The 26100-nt window shown below is 46.4% G+C and overlaps 1 protein-coding gene across 1 annotated transcript; it reads left to right on the plus strand.

Moving 5' to 3' along the window:
- Positions 1-2813: 2813 nt before the first annotated feature.
- LOC115531385 (tumor necrosis factor receptor superfamily member 16) lies at positions 2814-25439 on the plus strand. The gene is made up of 6 exons (XM_030340618.1): positions 2814-3351; positions 7374-7515; positions 9221-9583; positions 17679-17907; positions 20703-20866; positions 22753-25439. The coding sequence occupies exons 1-6, from the start codon at positions 3298-3300 to the stop codon at positions 23118-23120; spliced, it is 1320 nt and encodes a 439-aa protein (XP_030196478.1). The 5' UTR covers positions 2814-3297; the 3' UTR covers positions 23121-25439.
- The last annotated feature ends 661 nt before the right edge of the window (positions 25440-26100 follow it).

Below are 26100 nucleotides of genomic sequence, written 5' to 3' on the forward strand. Positions count from 1 at the left end.
CGCTGTTGCACATTTTCTGCAACATGCACGTGTGCGTTACCACAAAAACATAAATAAACATAAGATCTCCCCCCACCGGTGTTTTTATTTTCTTGATGCTAACATTAATTCTAAACAGCATTTTTCGAAGTAGCCTATAATAGGACATGCCAAAAGGTAAATCAGCGTAATTGAACCCTGACTGTAGCATTATATGGGGAAAGAAGCAACGGTGATGGACCGTACTAAACGCTCTATCCATTGTATGGGTCTGTAAAATTTAAGCACCTGTATTAAGCACCTTTAATAAAAAGGTAAGGGATTGGGGGGAGATCTTATTTTTTATTTAGGTTTTTGTCATGCCTGCCTACGCTTCAAACTCGTGCATATTGCAGAAAATATGCAACAGCGCCCCCTGGGGTCACACTTTTCGGTGGGTCGCAGAATTCTGTGCAACACCGGCCTCCATAACCTCTTTCTACTCGTGTTGAGTGACCAACACATGCTCAGGAAGCAGTTTTAATTGTGATTCTCCTGTAGGTAAGATTCAACAGCTGTAAATAAAGGCAGAAGAGAGCAAGGTTATGAAAATAAGAAACCCCATTAAACCTCACCTCTCTCTCTGACAGGCATGATGACGATGATTGATTGATTATTCCCTGATCCTACTCGACCCCAATATCTGCTCTCGACACCTTTAATTGTTTCACGGAAAGAATAACACATTTTCTACATCATTGTTTATGTCTCTGCTTGTCTCGCATGCCTCACCTGAAGTTATCTGGCGCCCCCGAGGGGAGGGAGGGGGCGTGTCTCACACTAGAAAACCGCCTGCCAAACTGTAGATGGGCTGTTAACCTTTTCCAATCATTATTACGGTTATTAATAAGGAGTTGCATGCTAAATGTATATTGTAGTGTAGTGATAGTGTGGGGCGGGGGAGGGGGGAAGAAGGCTTGGGTGCAGGGTCCTGCCACCATGCCCTCCCATCCTATCAGCTGCTTTTTTCACCGTTTTCCATATGTTTTATTCATTAAGTTACATGAATGTTGCACTTTTGGGGAGAGTATACTCCACTGAAACCAGCCGGTGTCTTCCCCGTCAACCTAAGATGTTTGTTATTCAGTTAAAGGCCACTCCTTACCGAACTTACCTCCATCTAATGGCTCACCTTTTCAACTCTTTAGTTTGGTCAATTCATGTTAAATCCAACAATGTCTTCCATTGGTTTCCCCTGTGATAAAGGTCATACCTTTAGGTCATCATGCACATTGAGCTAGTTTACTCTGCCATCCCGACTTTTTGGTAGGCCTATACTTACAGTTGGTCTGGTTAAAGGGCTTTCAGTAGTTGTGCTTGTGGCATAACTTCTGTTGATTTTAGTGACCCTAATCATTTTGCTCGTTGCTGTCTCGATTAGTTTCCAGAATGCCATCAGATGCTCATATGATGGAATTCTATTTAAAAATACATCACACAAATACACACTGTTAATGGAAAATGCTTTGTTTGAGAGCTGTTCACGTATTTTAAAAACATACCCAGAAAACATTAATTTATTCTACAACAATAAAAAATCGATAGACCTGGTGTAGAAGCGGATGTCTTCTGGGGAAGTAGCAAACCGCTCGAACCCAAATATAGTATGCAGCTGGTAGCTCTGGACCTGCTGTCTGAGCACCTCAATCTCTTTTTGTATAGCACTGTAGTGCTCACGGTCAACACACACTGTACTAGTAGCACTGTACTCATGGTCTAAGACCATCGGAACGGGTAGCTCAGGCTCTTCGGGGTCGGAGCAAGGCTCGGGACTCGCCGGTCTCTCTCTTCGCTCCCACACACCAGCCCGTGTTTGCCTCGCGATGAAGTTGTTCCAGTTGAACAAAGAAGGCACTGAGTTGGGCAAAAGGACCCGTAACCCTTTTCCAGTTGATGTGATCAACTTGTTGTCGAAATGCCGACCGCACACCTTCGTGTGGTTGGTGACTTCAAACCCCGTCCTCCTGATCTTCTGTATCCACTGCGCCTGAAGAATTGGGTTTTTTGGGAAGCGGTGGAAACTTAAACTGCCATTATACCGGCTGGAAGCTGAGCACAACGGTACACAGCAGTGTTGGTTTGATCCGCCTTCACTCCGTTGAAGCTTGTGAAGTCTTCCAACATTAAATTTCCGTTGTTTGGTTTGGTTTTCCATCTTTTTACTATTTATAGTTGCCATGGTAACTGATACGGAAAGTAGACAGGAAACTAGTATGCCGACACCCGGCGACACCGGAAGTTCGCTTCTAGAGTTGTGCACAGAGCCTATTATATTCTTTGACCTTCAAAATATATTTATGGTAACATACGTAGTTAATAAATACACAAATAATAATAATCAACAGGCTCAACACACATTCTTCGTTATTTTAAAATTATACGGGCCAATGGGCGCGCGAGTGTGTGTGGGCGTGCGTGCGTGTATGTGTGTGCCTGTGTTAATTAGTGTGTGGTGTGCGTGTGTTTGCGTGCGCGTGTATTTGTGAGCGTGCATGCATGCGTGCGTGTGTGTGTGTGTGTGTGTGTGTGTGTGTGTGTGTGTGTGTGTGTGTGTGTGTGTGTGTGTGTGTGTGTGTGTGTGTGTGTGTGCGCGCGCGTGTGTGTGTGTGTGTGTGTGTGTGTGTGTGTGTGTGTGTGTGTGTGTGTGTGTGTGTGTGTGTGTGTGTGTGTGTGTGTGTGTGTGTGTGTGTGTGTGGTTGCGTGCGTGTGTGTGTCCCAAATGGAGGGCGTGCAGTGCAGTCTATAAGAACAGGGTTGGGTTAATAGGTCGCTAATATGCATTAGCGTATTTATCTCATAGAACAGATGGCCGTCGTTACTCCGCTCTCCTCCAGTCAATCGAATCAGGAGATTGAATAAGGGGGCCGAGATGCTGTCGGGACGGGAGGCGGTGAGGGCGGGCCGCTCGTGTCTGCGGGATGGGCGTGGAGAACAGATCCTCGCTCGTCCCACCGGCCGCTCCTCTCACTTTCATGCACCTTCTCAGCTCCTAGGGTCGCGTCGGTCCGTCATTGGTCTCCTCCAGAACTAAAGTACTCCAGAACTTTAGTAGGCTACCCCAGAACTAAAGTAGGCTCACCACACAGTCCTCTGGAGGCTTTGCCACACACATTAGTGCCCCTGGATCATTTCTGTTCAGCTGGACGTTATCCGTTTTAAGTGTCGCAGCTGCCTGGAGCGCAACAGCGAAGTCAACTGCGCTCCGCCGTGGAAATCCCTGGTGCTAACTGCTGCTGAGTGGCTTTGATTTGGTTTTTGGGGCGCAAACTACAGACTGAGATGCCGCGGAGTGTCCAGATGGAGACCGTGTTCCTGGCGCTGCTCCTGGGGGCGGTGAGTCCGCCTCACACCTGCTGCACTACACGCATCATTTACAAACGCACTGAAACTGAAAATAATGTTTTAATTAATTTGTTGAATCAGAGTTGTACAATTCTGTTTTGGTAACTTCGTCCCAGAAGCATTTTGAATCAAACGTATTTAAAGTTTATTCAGCCATTATTACGCATCGAGCGCTGCAACCAGGGTCGGATGAGGGTTACGTTGGGGGGGTAAGGAAGGGTTAAGCTTAGGGTCCGGGTTGGGTTAATGTTAGGCTCTGGGTTGAGTTAAGGTTAGCGTCTGCTTTAGGTTTTTAGGGTTCGGTTAGGCTCTCGGTTTGGTGACTGTTAGGTTCTGGGTTAAGTTATGAGTATGCTCTGGGATATGTTAAGCTTAGGCCCTCGGTTGGGTTAAGGTTAGGGTCTGGGTTAAGTCAAGGTAAGGCTCTGGGTTGGGTTAAGGTAAGGGTCCGGGTTAAGTTAAGGTTCTGGGTTGGGTTAAGTTAAGGTTCTGGGTTGGGTTAAGGTTAAACTCTGGGTTAAGTTAAGGTTAGGTTCTGGGTTAGGTTAAGGTTGGGGTTTGGGTTAAGTTAAGGTTCTGTGTTGGGTTAATGTTATGCTCTGGGTTGGGTTAAGGCCCTTGGTTGGGTTAATGTTAGGGTTAGGTGGTTTGGGCCTTCCACATGTCACCCTCCTCCCCTCTCATCTCTCCCCCACTATCCTCTCTTCTCTCCTCCCATTCTCTCTCTTCCCCGCTCATCCGATCCTGTCCTCCCTTTTCATCTTGTCTTCTCTCCTCCCCCCTCCTGCTCCCCTCCACTCCTCTGTCTGTTCAATCAAGATTTTCTCTACATGAGTCTATACCTTCCTCTATAGCCAGAATATGAGTCTATACCTTCCTCTATAGCCAGAATATGAGTCTATACCTTCCTCTATAGCCAGAATATGAGTCTATACCTTCCTCTATAGCCAGAATATGAGTCTATACCTTCCTCTATAGCCAGAATATGAGTCTATACCTTCCTCTATAGCCAGACTATCAGTCTGTACCTTTCTCTATAGCTATGAGTCTGTATCTTCCTCTATAGCTATGAGTCTGTACCTTCCTCTATAGCTATGAGTCTGTACATTGCTCTATGAGTCTCTACCTTCCTCTATAGCTATGAGTCTTTACCTTTCTCTCTATGAGTCTGTATCTTCCTCTATAGCTATGAGTCTCCATCGTTCTCTATAGCCAGACTATGAGTCTGTACCTTCCTCTATAGCTATGAGTGTGTACCTTCCTCTATAGCTATGAGTCTGTACCTTCCTCTATAGCTATGAGTCTGTACCTTCCTCTATAGCTATGAGTCTGTACCTTCCTCTATAGCTATGAGTCTGTACCTTCCTCTATAGCTATGAGTCTGTACCTTTCTCTATAGCTATGAGTGTGTACCTTCCTCTATAGCTATGAGTGTGTACCTTCCTCTATAGCTATGAGTCTGTACGTTCCTCTATAGCTATGAGTGTGTACCTTCCTCTATAGCTATGAGTGTGTACCTTCCTCTTCAGTGGCGGTTCTAGACCCATTCTACTAGGGCGGCCAATGAGGGGCCAGTGTTTACCAGAGGGGCACAAGAAAAGGCAAAAAAATATATTTAAAGATTATAAACTTTACTTTACTTTGGAATCCTCAAACATTTAACGTGTACAGTCTGTATTTTTTTGTCAAAGTATCTAAATTGATGGAGCTTATGCACTAAATCATCAAAATCATATAAACATTTGTTTTGTACAAGCGTGCAAGAGAAGTAGGGACATAACAAAAATAAAAAATACAGTACAGGGTAAAACATACAGTGTGTCAATGTGAAAAAAAAACTCCAGGGTACCAACGAAGTGCAAAACAATGTGCCATTTCCTATTTATTTGATCAGTTTCAGTGAAGAGAAACTGTGTTCCCAAGAGGCTGAGTTTACAGGAAGGGCTAGAGCAATCTTGCACCGTCTAAAGAGATCAAAGAGATGAGAGATGTTCTACTGTTCTTTCCTCATTTCATGATAGCTGCTATTAGAAGAAAAAAAAAGTATGGGCATGCATTAGATATTGTTGCATAACCATCCCTTCCTACTTAACACGGGCAGATAGCCTTCTACTCTCTACTCAAATGTATTTGTTATCCCAATGCAACAGCCAAAACGAATGAAAATAGGTGGTCAACATCACAACATTGTGTAGCCTAGACCTAGTAAGGATACTGACATTTGGATACTCACTTCTGCTTCGATGAGTTTGCTTAGATAAAATTTTGTTTCTAAATATCTCGAGAGCAGACATTTAAAAACTTAATTTCATCATCAGCAGCTCCATGTGTTTTCATATGAAATGGTCATTAAACAGAACAGATAGGTGCAATAAATACACACATGCACAAGGTTTTGATGTTATTTATGTTTAATCAATATATGGTCTACTAAGACTCAGAAAAAGCAAAAGTTTGTAAGAAACCAAACCGTTTTAGCACCTTTAATAAAGTTGTATTAGCGTTTGTGCAGATCAATGATTTACGTCCGCTACAACAGATTCCCCCAGAAAGCTTTACTGTGGTAAGATGGCCGCCTATGATGACGTTCTAGACGCCGCCGTAGGGCATCTAGTTAATATATATATCTATGGTCAGTCATGTGTGTTCAAAGTTCGCTACATCACAGCTGTTTCAGAAAGTGTGTTTCCATCTCCCATTTTGTGAATTTACTCTCTTTCCCATTTCTCAAAAACCACCTCAAGCGAGCGGATAAACTTTTTTGCGAATTAGAGGATTTTAATGCGAATTTTGGTGTTTCCATCACCGTTTACCTATTCGATACTTCAAAGTCGCATAAAATCAGGGGGATGGAAACGCACCTATGTGAGGAACTACATTAACACGGTTATGTGCAAGAACAACAAGTCACTTACGAAATGAAATCGTTTTGCTTAGCTTCGACTCTTGCAACAGGAAAAATTGTCGCTCCTTTCTCCAAGAGTAGTCGCTGAGCTCTCATTCACCGAGCAGCAGCAGCACACGGGGGGGGGGGGCTGGGACAGGTCTACAGGGGCGCACTGGCCCCCATCGGCCCCCGTGTAGAACTGCCATTGTTCTATGCTATGCGTCTTTACCTTTCGATGGGTCTGCACCTTTCTCTATAGCTGAGTCTGTACCTTTCTCTATAGCCAGTCTATGAGTCTATACCTTCCTTTATAGCCAGTCTACGAGTCTATACCTTCCTCTATAACCAGGCTATGAGTCTGTACCTTTCTCTCTAGATATGAGTCTGTACCTTTCTCTATAGCCATGCTATGAGTCAACGACCCCCCTGTTTGCAATGCTTCACTAGAACCGGCCGTAGCTTTCCCAGCTTTTCTAAGGGGATGTCAGACTCAGCGCACACAGCCACAAAGCCCTGAATAAATTCTCGTCTCCAATCTGCGGATGCGCTTGCACTAGTAATGGTGGTTAGAGGAGGCTTGCTCTGGTTACCAGGCTGCTCTGCCTTGTTCTTCACATGGGGCTTCAGCCTTTAAGTGGTCCTCACACATATTCGTACTGTCCAATCAATAGCATGTTTACAGAATTTGCAAAACAGTTTACCCCCAACTCATAAAAGTCCCGGTATTGATCTGCTCTGAATTTTGGAGTAAGGGTCGAATTCTTTAGTTTTTAAGTGCGCTCTTTGACACGTTTCTATCAAAACACTCAGAACACATCGAAAATGATTGTTGTATTTATGCCTACTCATCTGTAATTGTACAATTATTAAATCATTTAGGGTACTACAATGATCAGGACTACATTTGATTATCCTTTTTTTTTTTAAATTCCACCAAAATATGAAAAATGTGCATATTCTTCAAGGCTCCATGTTGTACAGTGGATCATTCTAGTACTAAATTTTGCAAACCGGTCTGCAATTTCAACGTCGCAGAAATCATAGGGCAACTATATAGATAAATCTATATCCACTGTACTGTATATACTCACTATAGGGCGTTGATGATTGGTCTGTCGGTTGGCAGGTGGGAGCTTCAGCCAATCAGGCTGCGTGTCCTTCTGGTCAGCTGACCACGGATGGGGTCTGCTGCCTTGAATGTGGACCTGGAGAAGGAGTCATCAAACCCTGCGGAGCGACACAGACCGTCTGCGACCCCTGCTTAGACAGTACTGTACTATACACACTATATACTACACACACACACACACACAGACACACACACACAATGCTCCCCCTGCATAGACAGTACTGTACTATACACACTATATACTACACACTCACCACACAAACACACACATACACACACTCACACAAACAAACACACACACACACACACACACACACACACACACACACACACACACACACATACACAAACACACACACACACACACACAAACACACACACATTCTGATCTCCGTGCATGTGTAGGTTTTAAATGCTGACCATTATTAAGTTGTTCTCTTCTGTATTATTAATAATAAATAGGTATAGATGTATGTAGATATATTATACGTGATATATTATACATGATATTTAATGTATCATATAAATTATATGTGATACATTAAACATATATTCTCAATGCTCCTTATCCTAATAGCTCTGAGAGCAATAGCAGTTGTCATAATAGGAGCACTTTGAAGCAGCAACTGTACTAGGAGATGATCACTATCTAGCAGAGTGACTTGGTAAGATATCATTATGTAGCAGGAGATGTACTAGGAGACCACTATGTAACAGGGTGTACTAAAATACCAACTATGGAGCTAGGTGAACAAGGATATCGCTATGTAGCAGGATGTAATAGGTAGGAGATCACTTTGTAGCAGAGTGACTAAGTAGGATATCATTATGTGGCAGGATATGTACTAGGAGATCACTATGTAGCAGGGTCTACTAGGGGATCACTATGTTGCGGGGTGTATAAGGGGATCTCTATGTAGCAGGGAGACTATGTAGGAGATCACTATGTAGAAGGGTGTACTAGGTGATCACGATGTAGCAGGGTGTACTAGTTGTTCACTATGTAGCACGGTGCGTTAGGTGATCACGATGTAGCAGGGTGTATTAGGAGATCACTTTGGAGCAGAGTGCGTTGTCAGTGAGTCTCAAGGGGTTAGGGGGCCACTTAATCTTTGACCTCAGCGGCAGCAGGAAGCACTCATTATTTGGCATCCTAACCCGGAGAAGGAGCTGTTTTGTTTGTTTTGAACCATAAATATTACTTATAACAAATACATACAAAAACATTGCTTTTCAAAAAACACTGACCAATCGCCAATTATTATTTGTTTGACATTATTTTCAGGTTATTGCACTAAGCGCTTGAAACTGTCAACCACTTATTCCCCAAGCGGAGGTCGATATATAAACAACCGCATTAAGAGACGTACGCATCAAATCACATATGGCACATCTTCAATACGTGCATTGTGTTCTTATTCAGCACACAACGCATTACATTATCGATCACCCTGCTGCTACACTATACACCTAGCCTGGCTATTGCCAGACCATGCTCGATTGTAGATTGCACATTGGTCTGGTGACGCTGCCGTCATTTCCTTCAGCACAAGAGGCGTGATCAACGGGCCTAGTTCAAATGACTCTGTACGCAATTGGCTGCTTGCCGTCGCTTCCCTGTCGTCATTGGGTTGATCGAGCCAATAGAGCGCCAGGGGAAAAAGCCAGCTCGGTGATTGGCTCCCGTAAATAAAAACGATCGGAAGCATAAAGAAATGTATTGCTCCTCTCCAGACCGTTCTGCCGGCGATTTCAAGTCGCCCCAGAACGGTCTGGGGGTACCCCGTCTACTATACACCATCGCACAGCCCATAACGTATCCATGGTGATTGTCGTCCAACCAGGTGAGACGTACTCAGAGGGGCGGAGCCACACGGAACGCTGCCAGCCGTGCACACGCTGCGCCGGCCTGCAGCGCATGAAGTCGCCGTGCATGGACACCAACGACGCGGTGTGCGTGTGTGACTACGGCTTCTACCTGAGCCAGCAGTCCAACCGCTGCGAGCCGTGCACGCGGTGCCCCGAGGGCGAGGGCCTGCTGTTCAGCTGCGACTACGACCGCGACACCGTGTGCGAGTCCTGCAGCGTGGACAACTACTCGGACCAGGAGAGCTCCACGGAGCCCTGCCTGCCGTGCACGCTGTGCGACGAGGACGACGAAGAGGAGATCCAGCCCTGCTCCCGGATCAGGGACACCGTGTGTCAAGGTAGGAGGGCGGGCGGGCGGGGCGTGCGAGGGGTTGCAATGTGTGTGTTAGTCGTGCTCGTAGGACACACGTACGCGCTCGTGCGTGCGAGCATGCCAGCGAGACGATCATACACATAGAGGCACGCACACACATAAACACACACACACGCAAACACATGCACATGCACACACACATGCACACAAACACACCAACACACATACAGACACAAACACACACAAACACACATATACACAAACACACACACACACATATACACTCACTCAGACACACACACACACACACACACACACACACACACACACACACACACACACACACACACACACACACACACACACACACACACACACACACCACGCGCCTCGGGCACTCAGTCAGAGAAACTGAACACCCCACACTCCACCCTCAACAAAGTCCGTAGCACACCTACAGACTGAACCCAGCTACAGACTATATCGGTGTGTTATCTATGTACCAAGTGGTAGCATCTCAATTGAAAGTAAAATAAAAGAGGGCCTAAACTAGATCCGTGCGGTACCCCATATGCAATGACTGCAGAAGAAGAGGAATTTGTTAGAATGCAGAGGGGGGTGAAGTCTCCTACTAATATTCAGCCCTTTCTTGTGTCCCCCCTCCCAACACTAGAGAACATTGATATTCACCAGTTCATCTGGGGAGAACATTAGGGTCAACAGAGTTAGAGTGAGTCATCCCCAAGACAAGTTGTCTCACTGTGCTTCCAGAAGGTCATTTCTAAGACTGGGGTTCTAGCCCGTGGCCACAGAGCCATCAGCCTACATTCCCCCTGAAGGTCTGACCTGATCAGGGAGATTGGCTTTACCATGAAACAACACGTCTATTGACGAAAGTTAGCACCCAGGACCCCGAAACTGGTGACTTACAAATCGGCTTTTGTTGTGCCATCTTCCTGTTTGATACAGCAGCCACAGCCACAACCCTCAACCCTCACTTAGCTACCCTCAGCCACTTAGCTAACCTCAATCAGATAGCACAACCACTTAGCTAACCTTAATCACTCAGTTACAGCAGTCAGTTATCTAAACTCAACCAGGTCAGGTAACCTCAGCCACTTAGTTTACCTGAAACAGTGTGTATGTATGCGTGTGTGTGTGTGTGTGTGTGTGTGTGTGTGTGTGTGTGTGTGTGTGTGTGTGTGTGTGTGTGTGTGTGTGTGTGTGTGTGTGTGTGTGTGTGTGTGTGTGTGTGTACGTGTGTGTGTGGGTGTAGTTCGCAGAAATGCTGCAACCCAAGAAGATGTTTCCAGATTAAACCGGATGTTTCTACAAATAGGAGAAGCGTTTGCCTATGTTAACGATACTGGATTATAAATTAGCCCTCCCCTCACTAGCTGTCTCATAAATCTCACTCGCTCCTTCCCGCAGAGCCGACTGCTAAGTGGGAACTTTAATTTGTTGTGTCTCGTCCTCCTCTTGCAACAAAGAACACGTGGAATTAAAACGTTTCTGCAGGACTACGATGAAAACGGCAAGATAAGCATGTACATAGAGAGGATACAGATACAAGCTATTCATAATAATAATAATAATAATTGTATTTGAAGGCGCTTTCTTCGGCACTCCAGGACACCGTACAGAGTCATCAGAAGGAAACAAAATTAAGAAAGAGAGAAATAAATTGTAATAACAACAGACATAGTAATTGGCATCAGGTGGAATAAGCAGTTCTGAACAGATGTGTTTTGAGTTGTGATTTGAAAAGGGGAAATGAATCGATCTTTCTTTGGTGGTGGTGAGACGGGCAGAGGGGACAGACAGGTGTACGGAGGAAAAGGATCTGAGGGAGTGGGTACGTGGGCGAGGTCGGACAGTTATGGGGGAGGAAGGTTGTGGACGGCCTTAAGTGTTAACAGGAGGACCTTGAATTTGATACGGAACTGAACCGGGAGCCAGTGGAGCTGTGGGAGGACAGGGGTGATGTGGTTGGTGGATGGGGTTCGTGTCATAATTCAGGCAGCTGAATTCTGGACCAGTTGGAGTTTAACGGAGGGATTTGTGAGGGAGGCCGAGAAGGAGCGAGTTGCAGCAATCCATACTGGAGGTGACGAGGTCGTGGACAAGGATGGCGGCATTGTGGATAGTGTACTGTCCAGGATGACGCCCAGACTCTTAACCCTGGAGGAGGGTGAAACATTGGAATTATCGATGGTGATTGAAAAGCAGTTTGTTTTTGATAAGGTTGATTTTGCACCAATGAGTAGGACCTCGGTTTTGCTACTATTTAATTTGAGGAAATTGTGACGTGAACCAGTTTTTTATTTCAGACACGCAGTTAGTGAGGGAGGTGGGCGGAAGAGTGGACGAGGGTTTAGTGGTGAGGAAGAGCTGGGTGTCGACAGTGGAAGTGAATGTTACATTTGTGGAAGATATTGCCGAGGGGAAGGAGGTAGATGATGAAGAGGAGGGGTCCCAGGACAGAACCCTGGGGCACCCCTGAAGTGACGGAGGAGGGGATGTATTTAAAGGACTTCAGTTGGATGAACTGAGTGCGGCCAGATAGGTATGATTTGAACCAGTCTAACGGAGTGTGGGTGATGGCAATGGAAGCTAGCCTGTTGAGGAGGGTGGTGTGACAGAGCGTGTCAAAGGCTGCACTCAGGTCGAGGAGGATGAGGATGGTGAGTCCAGAATCAGCTGCCATTAGGAGGTTTTCTGTTATTTGATGAGTGCTGCTTCAGTGCTACGGAGTGGGCGGAAATAGCCGCGGTTTTGAAGGTTGTAGGGACAGTTCCATTGGTGAGAGAGGAGTGGATGATGGCAGAGATGAGGGGGGCCAGAGAAGGGAGGCAGGCTTTACCAGGTTGTGTGGGGAGGGGGTCCAGTTGACAAGTGGATGGTTTGGATTACAGGATGCGTTCCTTGATTTCAGAGAGAGGGGGGAGCTGGAAGGAGGAGAGTGGGAGTGATGAAGGGTGAAAGTCTGTTGAGATGCTGAGGTGAGGGACTAATCCAAGGTGCTGGTGGATATTCTTGATGTTTGTCGTGAAAGAGGACAATGGAGTTGCAGAAGGAGGTTGTGTTCAGGTGAGGGGGCAGAGAGTCCTGGGGTTTAGTGGTATTGTTGAGTAGGGTGAACACTGACCTGGAGTATCCTTTATTGGCAGTGATTATACTGGAGTAGTAGTGGGTTTTAGTGCTGGCAATGGAGTCCTTGATGTCTAAGATGTGATTATTGTACATTTCTGTGTGAATGGTGAGGCCTTTTTTTTTTTTTAAATGAATCCGTTCAAGTTGCCGACCTTTGGCTTTCATCAGACGACGGTCGGCAGTGAACCAAGTTGCGGAGACAGAGAAAGAAACAGATCTGATTTTTTCGAGTCGAGCGTTGTAATGAGAGACCAGATTATCAGGGGTGGATAGATTTTGGATGTCAGGGAGGCGGAAAGAGTGGATACTTGAAATGAGAGTGGTAGGGTTAATGTTCTTCATATTCCGGAATAAAATGAGGCGTGGTGTTTTAAAGACGGAGAGAGTGAGTTTCACTGTGAATGACCGGAGAAAATGGTCAGTTATGGGGTGTTCATCAGCGGTAGGTTCAAGAGGGGTGAGACCAGAGCAGCACATTAAGTCTAGAATGTGTCCTTTGGAGTGTGTGGGAATACTGGTACGTTGCTGGCATCCAAGACTATCTAAACAGGAAGTGAAGTCTTTGGTGAGCGGCAGATTGATATGGTCCATGTGGATGTTGAAATCACCCAGCAGTATTATGTTTGGGGAGAGAGAGGATAGATGGGTGAGAAAAGAAGAAAAAACAATCAAAAAGTCACTATTCGGTTTAGGGGTACGGTAGACAGTAGCGGTGAGTTTATAGAGAGGTAACAGATAAAAAACTAAACATGGTGTCTTGTTAAGAGTTTGCATCAGGTTAAGAGAGGCCAGAAGCAGGTAGAGAGAGAGACCAGAAGGAGAGAACAGACTACAGTCAATAAGGAAAACGTAGAGGAGAAGGTGATCTGTGTAGATCTATCGACATTAAGGAGATCAATAGAAGAGAGGAGAGGAGAGGAGTAGGGAGATGGAAATGGATGATTAGGCATCTCTGAGAGATAGAGAGGCCAAAGAAAGACAGGACATAGAGAGACAGGCCAAAGAAAGACAGGACATAGAGAGACAGTACAAAGAAAGACGGGGAATAGAAAGACAGGAAAGGGAGACACCGGCCAAAGAGAGACAGGCCATAGAGAGAAAGAACATCGACAGACTGGACATAGAGAGACAGGCCACAGAGAGACAGGCCATAGAGAGACAGGCAATATAAAGAAAGGGCCTAGAGAGAAAGAACATAGACAGACTGGACAAAGACAGACGGACAAGATAAACCTTATAGACATTGGAGTGGGCACTCCTTAAAGTGTCCAGATCATTAGATCATCAGGACGTGTGCAGTCAGATCCACAGACCTCCTCTGTTTGCTAAACAGCTTGGCTTTGTCCGACCCGCCATCAGCCTGGCGACCACAACCCCCCCCCCTCCCACCCCCCACCCCCCTCACGCTGAGCCTCGGGATGATCACTGAGCCTGGGTGGACCCCATGTCCTTCCAGAGGTGATTTGGCCGGGGGGGGGGGGGGGGGGGGGGGGGGGGGGGTGCATGCCTCTGGTTCTGGTTGTAGAAGCTCTGCATATCAATCTTCTGATCTGCTGGAAGCATGTCAGCGATCGGCCATTCAGGGGAATGTCAGAGAGCCGCCACAGAGGGGCTTGTGTTCTGCTAGAGATAATAGGGGGTCAACTGGAGTGGTGGTGGACCAGTGTACTGGGAGTACTGGCAGTACTGGCATTATATATTCATGTATATGTTCCCTATGCAACAGTCACCATGCTATGTGAGCTGGGCATTGTGGGGTTCCCCGGAAACGGGGCCTCTGATGTCCGTAGTCGCAGTCACAGGTAGCTGTTACCAATTGATATGGTATGGACAACAAAGATACAGCCTAAGTCTGCAGATATAGACTCAGTCTCAAGCTAGAGACAGAACAGATGGAGGGAGAGAGACAGAGGGAACAGAGAGACATGTGGGAGAGAGACGACTGAGAACAGAGAGAGAGATGAAGAGATAGAGAGCAGATGCTGAGAAATGGTAGCATCAATAAGAGATGAAATTTCTATTGTGACCTCTACCACACACACACACACACACACACACACACACACACACACACACACACACACACACACACACACACACACACACACACACACACACACACACACACACACACACACACACACGCAAACACACACAAAACAAAAAGAATACCAGTCACAGCAAAGAAAGATGAGAATATTGGGGGAGAGAGAGAAATTAACTAGCCCATCCCTAGGTAATATGGAAGAGACATAATGAGTGGTTAAAGAGACAGTGAAAAAAAACGTAAGAAACCTTTCATGATACAGAATAAAGGTTCGATCTAAACCAATCATCCATCGCTATTACGAATTCCCACTCAGAGCTACGTTTTATTAAAGAACAATAATTAATTCCACTCGAAGACACGCAAAGTTGTCAACACCTCATGCTTGAGGAGCTGGCGATGTGCCCGCAAACGTACAGCCGGAGAGCCGAAGCTTTATGTTACCTCGTTCCCAGGCGTTCCCATCCCACGACGTAACGCCTGGAACAGGCTGCCTCAAACACACGGCATTGGCGAGAGAGGGGGCGGGACTTCTGATCAAAGGAAGTGGCATTCGTTTCAGTTACATGGGTTCAGTGGCGGGGGTTGAGAAAGAGGGAGGGACTACTGCTCAAAGGAAGTGGCATCCGCTTCAGTTACATGGGTTTAGTGGCGGGGGTGGACAGAGTGGGCGGGACTTCTGATAAAGGGGTTTCCAGTATTTGTAGAGAAAAGCAACTTTTTTTTTAAACCCTAACCCTTATTGTTCATGTCATGTTCTCATTCTACTCTCTGAGGTGACTCTGAACTGGCGTATGTGAGACCGGGATGTGAGTGTAAATTATATATATTTGTATATATACACATTTTTCATTCAGTGTGTCATCATAAACATTCCCAAGTTGTTGATTGGAAATCTTGGCTTCTAGCCGGATAAAAATTCCTAATGTGGGATTTAATGACCAGCCTCAGACACACACACACACCTGCCCACACCTGGGAACAAGAACCTGCCCGATGCTGCCCCTCCCAACACATGCACAGACACACACAAACACTTCCTTACACTCTTAAATACACGCACACATACACAAACACACACACACACACACACACACACACACATGTAAAGAAAGATTGAAGGAGAATGAACGTGGAGGGCATGGATGAGGGGAACAATAGTCTGTCTACAAAGGAAGGAAGAGGGTCTAGTTTCCAGAGGGGGGGCAGACAAAGATGGCCTGTGTGTCAAGGTGTCTGATGTCACCAATCAAAGATGGAGAGGAGAGGAGAGAGTGGAGGGGGAGAAAGGAGAGAGGAGAGAGAACAGGACAGGAGAAGAGAGGGCAGGGGAGGAGAGGAGGGCCTGGAGGAGGAGAACGGAGGGAGGAGAGAGGAGAGAGGACAGGACTGGAGAGGAGCTAGGCAGGGGAGGAGAGGAGGGCCTGGAGGAGGAGAAAGGAGGGAGGAGAGAGGAGAGAGATCAGGACTGGAGAAGAGAGGGCAGAGGAGGAGAGGGGGGGAGAGGAGGAGGGGAGGGAAGAGGGGAGGGGAGGGGAGGAATCGAAAAGAGAGGAGGAGGAGGAGAAGGGAGAGCAAAGGAGGGGAGGAGGGGAGAGGAGAGGGGGGGGAGGTAAGAGGAGAGGAAATTCAATTTTTATTTAATATAAAGCACTATAGACACTAGCTAACACCCTAGACACTAATAAACACCCTAAACACTAATAAACACCGGTACTTTTTCTAAACAATGTCTAGTTGACAGTAAGAGAGCGTTGTTTACACATGCAGAGGACAGATCCGTCCCTTTAAGAGAGCGGCAGTGTGAGCCATCGTCCGAGAAGTCTTCACCATAACTCCCCGAACGTTAAGTTAGTTGCTAAATGAGTCGATGACTCAGACAGCTTTGGATACTGTTGCATGATAAATTAAATTGCAGGGTGGCCCAGCTGTGTTATCCGTGTTCGAAACGATCTAAAAATAACCTTTTGAGCGTGTTGATCGTTGATGTAACGTTATAACGTTCCTGTTCGCATTAGCTTGATGACTTTCATGAATTTTGTTTGTTACAGTGTATGTTTTAGTTGATATGCTACATATCATACCTCGACCGATTGTTATTTAAATGAAGACCTCCCCTTTAAGAAAGTGAGTTTTAAAGCAGACCGCCCCTTTAAGAGAGTACAACTTAAATGCAGAGGGAAGGCTTCCCCTTTAAGGGAGTAGATAGCATCTTGCACTTAGAGGACAAGAAACTCGACACCTACTTCAACCTAAGAGGCTGACTGGTAAAACATTAAGAAGATCAATACATATACACTTTATGGATTCACCAATATGTTCCTCCGTTTGATAAATACTTATAGGTACTTATAGGGTTGGACATGGGTTATTATTATGTACTTACTACGCCCTCAGATTCGTCTTACGATATCCACACCGTAACCCTCGCCGCGATAATAAACCCACCCCTGTGATAACCCTGGTCCCAGTCTGCACTGTAGGAGGCTGTGGTTTTATTGGGGGAGCTCCCAGCATGACCAGTAGTAGACAGTGGGGAAGCTGCCCCAGTATGACCAAGAGTAATTATGGTTCTACTGGGCTGCTCAGAGTGTCCTCCACTAGTATACTGGTTGTACTGGGCAGCTCCCAGTGTCCACTAGTGCCGGACTGGTTGAACTGTGCAGCTCCCAGTAGTAGAATGATTTTGTCACCCAGTACCAGACTGGTTGTACTGGGCAGCTTCAAGTGTCCCCCAGTAATATACTGGTTCTCCTTGGCTGCTCAGAGTGGCCACCAGTAGTGACCTGGTTGTACTGGGCAGCTCCCATTGTCCAACAGTAGTGGACTGGTTGTATTGGGCAGCGCCCAGTGCCACCAGTAGAAGCCTCTGGTTAGTCAACCAGTATAAGACTAACTGTAACGACTGTGTCCCCCGCAGACATGAACCCGGTGCTGACCACGCCCTTGCCCACCCTCAACCCCTGGGAAGTCGATCCGCCGTCCGTGGACTACGAGGATCCGGCCGGCCCCCCTCCCTCGGAGGAGCCCAACACGACGGAGAGGCCGGGGCTCGTCTACAAGGGCCTGCACGACAAGCTCATCCCCATCTACTGCTCCATCCTGGCCGCCGTGGTGCTGGGCCTGCTGGCCTTCGTCATCTTCAAGAGGTGAGCCAGATTCGGCCCCGCCCCGCCCCGTTCTGCCGGCCATTTGAGTTCGCCCTCGAAAGAAGGGTCTGGAGAAGAGCCACGCATCTCTTTCTAGTTCTTTGTGGGAGCCAATCGCCAAGCTGGCTTTCCCCCCCCCCTGGCGCGCTATTGGCTGGTTTAACACAATGAGGACGGGGAAGCGACGGCAAGCAGCCAATTGCGTACAGTCATTTGAACGAGGCCCGTTGATCACGCCTCTTGTGCTGGAGAAAATGACCGCAGCTTACGATTGAGCTTGGTCTGGGGAGGCTGCTGTCATTTTCTTCAGCACAAGATTGAGCTTGGTCTGGCAATAGCAGGCTAGAGGTGAGAACCCTGACCTTTGACCCTGAACCCTCCAACCCTAAACTGTCACCCTCAACTCTAACCTCTGACCCACCAGTATCGGCGCTAAGGTGGGGCATTTGGGGGCCATGCCCCCCCCCAGCGGTCATTAATGCCCCTCCTACCACAGGTCATGGCGTGGCCAAAAGAAAAAATCCATTTTAGTTATTCTTTTAATATTAAATGGGCAAAATGTAACTTAAATAAAATAAAATAAATGAATGGGGGAATCGCATCATTTTGGTTGTGCATGCAGGTTAGGCTTGGTCAGTGCTCATTGTTTGAGTAAACATGTTACATTTGATTCAACATAACGTTAAGCTGCAGCGTGCAGAATCCTGGTTTGAATTGAAAATAATATGGTAGACAGTTTGTCCGCCTATATTATAGACAGTTAGCCTAATTATCAAAAAAATGGTTTTACGAAAATTGCTTAGCCTTGACACGCAAATGCACAAGCGAATGGAAGGACACACAGCACTTAGACGTTGTTCATTTCACTCCTTGAAGCCAGCCCTGGCTTTCTGTACATGGCCTTGTGTTATTTCTGGTGAGTGGCCTGTCCAATAGGCTACTTGCTACCTGAAGGCCTAGCGTCAGCGGACCTGTTCTGCAGGGTGTTTTTGTTGATTGTTGAGGCTGTTGTCTAAGGTTTATAACCAGCGGCAGGCCTACTTAATGTTATTTTTTTAGGTGCATAAACTGTTGAGAGGTGAGTAAACTCTTTCTGACATATCAGAGGTGGGTGAACTGCATTTATCTGTGTTTTGCCTCCACGACCGCCTTCCGCCTTTTATTTTCGTCTTTGTTTGTGTGGCCGCGTAAACTTTGTGCATAGGGCTACGACCACATAGCCTCGACAACAACAAAAACAACATATGGTTGCTAAAAAATAATTAATAATAAGCCTAATAATATAAAGAAAAATGTGTTTTGTTTTTGATAGCATTTCTGCTGTGTTTGACGGTGAGGTCACCACTGAGTTCAAATACTTCTCAAACGGCAATGCCCCCCCGCTGGGGACCCGCGCCCCTCCAGTAGATCTGTTCTGGCGCCGACTCTGTTACCCACTAAGTCCTCTCCGTGACTCTGGCCTTGACCCTATCACCTATAATCCCAGTAAGCCCAGTGTATGTAGTGTAACTGTGGTTCGGCCGCTTTTATTGTCATATAACGTGTCGTTAATTAGCATGCGAGCAGTACAGCCTGCCTGGCCTGTTGGATGAGTTAGCTGCTTCTGTTGAAATGTTCTAACAGGATCACGCTGTTTGGAAACGGACCTAGTTACAAGTGTTAACACGCAGGAATGTAGAGGAGACCACACTTCCCTGGAGGCTAACGTCGAACAAGGACATTTCGACACAGACCAGAACCTCTGCTCGTTAAACTCTTGATTCCTATTCTTACGATGGTTGACATTCTGCTTGAAATAATACCTGTTTGTGTGACGCGGCAGACCGTCCATATGTCAGCTGAACAGTGAAGCATGTCGGGTTGCCAGTAGGTCAACAGATTAGAATCTCAGGAAAAACAACATGAATATTTTATTTGATGTTTCTTATTAATGAAGTCATCTGCCACTTCCCCCGGACACACACAGACTCAGGCACACAAAGAACATACACAAACACTCTATGCTGTAATTACTGTAGCAATGTGAATATTAAAGTAGAAAAGACAAATATTATAGTAATATATTTGACTTTGACAAACATTACTGTCATGTAACTACTTAGAATAGATAAATACAGACCTTCTGCCAGCTCTCCCAATGGTGAATCACTCCCTTGGTCTTTGTCTTTGCTTCTAGGTATGCCAAGCGTGCATAGTATTTCTTTGTTTTCATTAATCATTACTGAACTATGTCTGAACCTGTCTCTATGTCCGGATTGATGTCATTCCCTGGAACTTTGTTCCTTACTGTGCAGGATTCCCTTGTAAAATAGATAATTGATCTCAACGGGAGTCACTCCTAACAAAAGATTATAGAAGATAAACACAAATGATGGCCATACCATTGTATTGGCTTCATGTTAGACATACAGCAAGCATAAACCTTACCGTAGACTCAACCTCAATCAACTCCATACTAGCCCTATAAGATACACATAGCTTTCTGTGTGGATTTGTATATTCCTGCTGTGTAATACTTGCACATGTGCAATGGCAAATAAATAAGCCACGATACTTTAACCTCACACAAACTCTTAACCTACTCTATAACCAACCCCAACCCTATAAGCCTTACCCTTAACCCTATCCTATACTCAATCATATCTACACATACCTATAAAGGCACATGTCATTACGTGTAACCTATGTAACAGCTGTTTGTGTTTAGACGGTATGATATACATGCGTACTGTATATACATGTATGTGTGTGTGTGTGTGTGTGTGTGTGTGTGTGTGTGTGTGTGTTTCCTGCAGGTGGAACAGCTGTAAGCAGAACAAGCAGGGGAACAGTTGTCCCTCAGGGCAGGGTGCGGTGCAGCAGGCCAGTCCGTCTCCTGAGGGGGAGAAGATGCACAGCGACAGCGGGATCTCCGTGGACAGCCAGAGCCTACAGGAAGGACACAGCACGTCGCAGACAGGCATGGCAACGCACAGCGCATGCGCCCACACACACATGCCAAACATGCGCACATGCACAAATGCACGTCAACCACAGATACTCCCACACACACATGCACACACACACACACACACACGCACACGTCGACACACACATGCCACACACACCACCCACACACACACACACATGCACACACACGTACACGTACACACAGACACACACGTCACACAGACACACAGACACACACACACACACACACACACACACACACACACACACACACACACACACACACACACACACACACACACACACACACATACTCTAGTTGTACCTACTAACAATATTATACTTTTCGGTATTTTCGTTAGCATTGAAGAATTATTCAATGAGATTAATATTCCAAGTTTTCTCTCCTTTTCCCCTGAATCTCTGATTAATCCTTCAATCATAAATCACACTGGGTCAGAACCAATCCTCAATAAACCCTCTTGTTTAACCTGTAACCCTACACATCTACTGAACATTCCATTTCTAAACTGTATATTTTGTAGTTTAAACACAGTTTTAACATCCCATCATCGTTTTACATAAACCACGGCTTGCTGTATAAACTGTGTATTGTATGCATGCCTTCAGCGTCACGACTGCTTGCCGTTCATATCATGTGTATCAAGATCCTGTTATTCATCCAATATTTATCGCATCATCTGCGCAATGAACCATTGCAACCTGTTTCTTGTGTAGATTTATATCTTTATCTGGTAGCTAAATGTTTCTATGTTCAAATCTTTATTTTGCTCTGTTCTTGCCTAACTCTATAATTAATCGGTGAGTACGTTGAGAGCCAAGAAAAATAAATGACTCAGATTCCTTGAATGTGTGTGTGTACACACAAACTCGGGCCAACAAAGCGGGTGACTGAATCTAGAGCATTCACACGTTGTTATCAGACCATGTGCATTGCCTCAGGAAAGCTGAATTTATTATTGTTTCTCTCACTTGCTCGTGTAACGCCATGTGACTCGATGGGACTTCAGCCTTATTCGATAAAGCAGAGAAAATAAACGACTAAATATCAATACATAAGTAGTCGAAACTGCCCGAAATTCCTTTAAGCTTAATAAATATAAACAACACTATAAATAATAATAATAATAATAATGATACATGCATACATAGTGTTCCTTCACCGGACACCTTAAAGGGGACCTATTATACTTTTCGACTTTTATGACCTATAAACATTGTTATAATGATTGATAGTCATGTTTAACCATAAACAAAAAACGATGTAGATTTTCGGGAAACTCTTCCTCTCATCTGGGCGCTTTCAGCCTTCTCTGTCAACGCTCGGTTTCGTCCTTCTCCGCCCCCTCGCCCCCCTCCTGCCAACCCAACTCCGTTGTGATTGGTTACCTTCCTTGGAGCGTGCGCGGGCAGATTTGACCAGGCATATGGGGGCATGGCAGGAGTACGTCTACGTAGATGTTTCCCGGAAATGAATCGCAAGTGAATCGCAATCGCTGTCCCGAGTGTTTTAGCGCTCTGCACAGCCACCCCAGACTGTCAGCAGGGAATACGTCGAAATGCATGTACGTCATTATTTGACACTTTAGTATGGTTAAACATGGCTATCAATCATTATAACAACGTTTATAGGTCATAAAAGTCGAAAAAGCATAATAGGTCCCCTTTAAGGTAGACGATGAAGAGGACGACCCAAGACCACCTGGTGTTGCACAGTAGAGGAAGAAATGAAATCGATGAACCTGACACTGAGATGTCCAGAAAACAGCCCGGGGTCGACCCGAGTGGAGGACCTTCGTCGCTGCCCTGCATGCCAGACGAAAGTAACGGACAGTAAGTAACGCACAGCGTTAACCGAAGTCTCTCTTGTTCCAGTGGTGACGGTGGACGAGGACCCCTGCCTGCTCGTCCCCCTGCAGACCCGCGAGGAGCTGGAGGTGCTGGAGTCCCTGCTCCAGGGGCCCGACCTGGAGCTCCTGGACGGGGGGCCGGGGCTGGGCGAGGGCGAGTGGAGCCGGCTGGCCGCCCTACTGGGCTACTCCCCGGACCAGATCGAGGGCCTCCGCCAGCGCCAGCAGCCCCTGCGGGCGCTGCTCGGGGACTGGGCGGGCCGGGAGGGAGCGGGCCGCGACCTGCTGTGCTCGGCGCTGAACACGATGAACCGCCCGGACCTGGCGGAGAAGCTGCTGCCCGCAGCGGCCAAACCCGGCGGCGCCAAGTCCAACGCCACGTCTGTGGTGTGATCGCTCCCCGGCCAGCTCCGTTATACACTTGATCAACGTCTACGTTTTAACATCATGCAAGTGGCACACTTTGTCCATTTAAACATGAATCTGAGGCCAAACCCCCCATTGCCCGAACCCTCTCACCCTAACCCTCTCACCCTAACCTAACCCTTTCAGCTTAACCCTCTCATCCTAACCTAACCCTTTCAGCTTAACCCTCTCGCTACCATCAACTCTGGACCCACTCCAGAATCCTCTTAGGGAACAACACAATAATGTCCCAGTGTCTATATATTGTTCATTTAATGTTTATGATGTCTATATGAGGCCTATATAAGGTCTCTGGAGTCTAGTCAACTGTCTAGCCATCTGACTTCTTACCCACCATTTGTATCCGTGACTACTACTACTAATACTACTTCAACCACTATTACAACTACTACTACTACTACTAATATTATTAAATATAAATATAAGTTACTACTGTGCTCTTATTAATCGTGCATGGACAATCTGACAGCATCCCTGCTGTGAGAACAAACTACCTGCTTCAGGACAATCTAAGGCTAGGTTTATCCAGGTTTACCATGCTCTCTGAGGGACACACATCTGCTCTCTGCGAGACACACACCTATTCTCCGCTTGCCATGTACCTTTTCCCTGCTAGCTCTGTACCTACTCTCTGCTAAAAATGTACCTGCTCTGTGCTATCAACATACCGGCTCTCTGCTAGCGACACCTACTTTCTGTTAGCCACGTACCTGTCCTCCTCCCTAGCAACGTACTGTCCTCTCTATCCATGTAGTGTCCTCACCATCCATGAACCTGTCCTTCCTAGTCATGTACTGTCTTCCCTCGCCGCGTACAGTCCGCTCTAGTCATGTACTGTCCTGTCCTCTCTAATCGTGTATTGTACGGTCCTCCCAGTTTGCATGCCTTCTGTCCTGTTCAGTGCTCTCATGGACCCCTGCTCGTCAATCATAACCACCCCTTTGAAATCAGAATGACATGGCAGATATAACGGGAGTTGTACTAATAGTCTGTTAGCATTCAAGTATAGGGGGTTGCTTCGCCATTAAACTGGTCTAGACCAGTAGAGAGACACGGAATGAAGGCGTGTATTCTCTAATGCGTAACACATGCAACAAAGTGGGCACTAAATCACGTCTGTCATGCGAATGTAAAGTGCTTGGATCCTGCCTGCTTACGACTGGGATTCTCCTCAGGGGTCAACTAACGTTAGTCTTTTTCTAAGTAGTTTGACGAGATAAATGTTGTGTTGAGTTTGTAGATGTATATAATAGCCATGACATGTTTTGGCCGCTGTGGGATATTGTACAAGAGGAGATATTTTATCAGGTGGCATATTGCACGAGGGAGATTGAGGCGTTCCTGCATACAATGTTACATTAAGACACTTATAAAGTTCCAACCTTGGTTTACCAGAGCTGGAACAGCCACTGAACACTGAATGTTAATATAGACGACGCAAAGACCGCTGTACGCAACGACCTCCTCGACCCATGATCTTAAGAGGACAAGAAGTGATTGAGCAGTGAGATGTCTTGATATGGAAGACTCTGGAGGAACCTAGAACAACCCATGAGACGATGGGAGACTCTGGGAGACATGGGTGGACCCTGGGAGATGTTGGTGCAGACGGACCTTACCCTGTTCATCTGGAGACGTTGGGGGAGGTTTGGAGACCTCTGGGAGACCAGGGTGGACCCTGGGTGACCCTTCCAGATGTGAGCGGACCCTGGGAGACTTTTGGAGATGTTGAGAGATGTTTGGGGACCCTTGGAGATGTGTAAAGACGTTGGGAGACCCTTGGAGATATTGGGAGAAGCTGGGACAGAAGTGCCTCAGCCTGTTGACCTCCACTTGTGGCAGGAGGTGGCTTTGGGGGCACTTAGTTGAGAAGATGAAATATGTATGGTTTTAATTTTCAGCTACCAACTAGTATTAGTAGACCAAACTGTTTCTTGTTTTTTATATTTGTTAATTTCCGTATACACAGTGTATAGAGTGAAGGAAAGGTTGTAGTACGTGCAACCTAACTTATGATTGAAGGGGAAATAAATGGGTTGACAATGCACTTATGTAAGTAACCATGCCATCCATTGGCAGAGTTAGGGTTAGTATTTGGGTTAGTGTTAGTTAGAGTTTGTTTTAGGGTCAGGCGTCAGGGTTGGTGGTTGTTTGTGTCTCACTGAGACTGAAGTGTACATAGAAAACAATGAATGTTCCTTGAACTTACTAACATATGCCATAGTATATACATCATACTTAACATGTATATCAAGCTGTATGATACATTAAAACTGTACAAATCTGTCTGTTCTGTTCTGGATAATCATTTCACACGCACGCACGCACGCACGCACGCACGCACGCACGCACGCACGCACGCACGCACGCACGCACGCACGCACGCACGCACGCACGCACACACACACACACACACACACACACACACACACACACACACACACACACACACACACACACACACACACACACACACACACACACACACACACACACACCACTACACTGTACACCCCTCTTGATGTAAAATGGTTAGAGCATATTCTTAACTGAAACTGCACCTTAGAAGTCCAGAAAAAGCCACTTGATGACTTAATTTGGAGTCTGGGGCCTCTGACGCTAAGGTAATTCAATCTAGTTAACAATCCATTATGGACAGAAGGCCACTCTGGCCCTCTCCTCCCGATCAGATAACCCTGATGGCACTATGACCTGCCCCCCACCCCCACTCTCTGAACCTGGGTGGTACACCAGAGCTCTAGACTCCCAGACCAGAACCCCTACGCCCCTCGTGGGACTGCTGGAGCTCAGATATCAACCAGACCTCCATGGTAGGATGGGCGGCATGTGGAAGGACTCGTTAGGGTTAGTTCAGGGTTAGGATTAGACCCACTGAGACCCTAGATACTGAGAACCTAGTCACTAGGCACTGAGACACTAGTCTGAG

This window comes from Gadus morhua, chromosome 18, assembly GCF_902167405.1.
Source record: "Gadus morhua chromosome 18, gadMor3.0, whole genome shotgun sequence".
NCBI lineage: Eukaryota > Metazoa > Chordata > Actinopteri > Gadiformes > Gadidae > Gadus > Gadus morhua.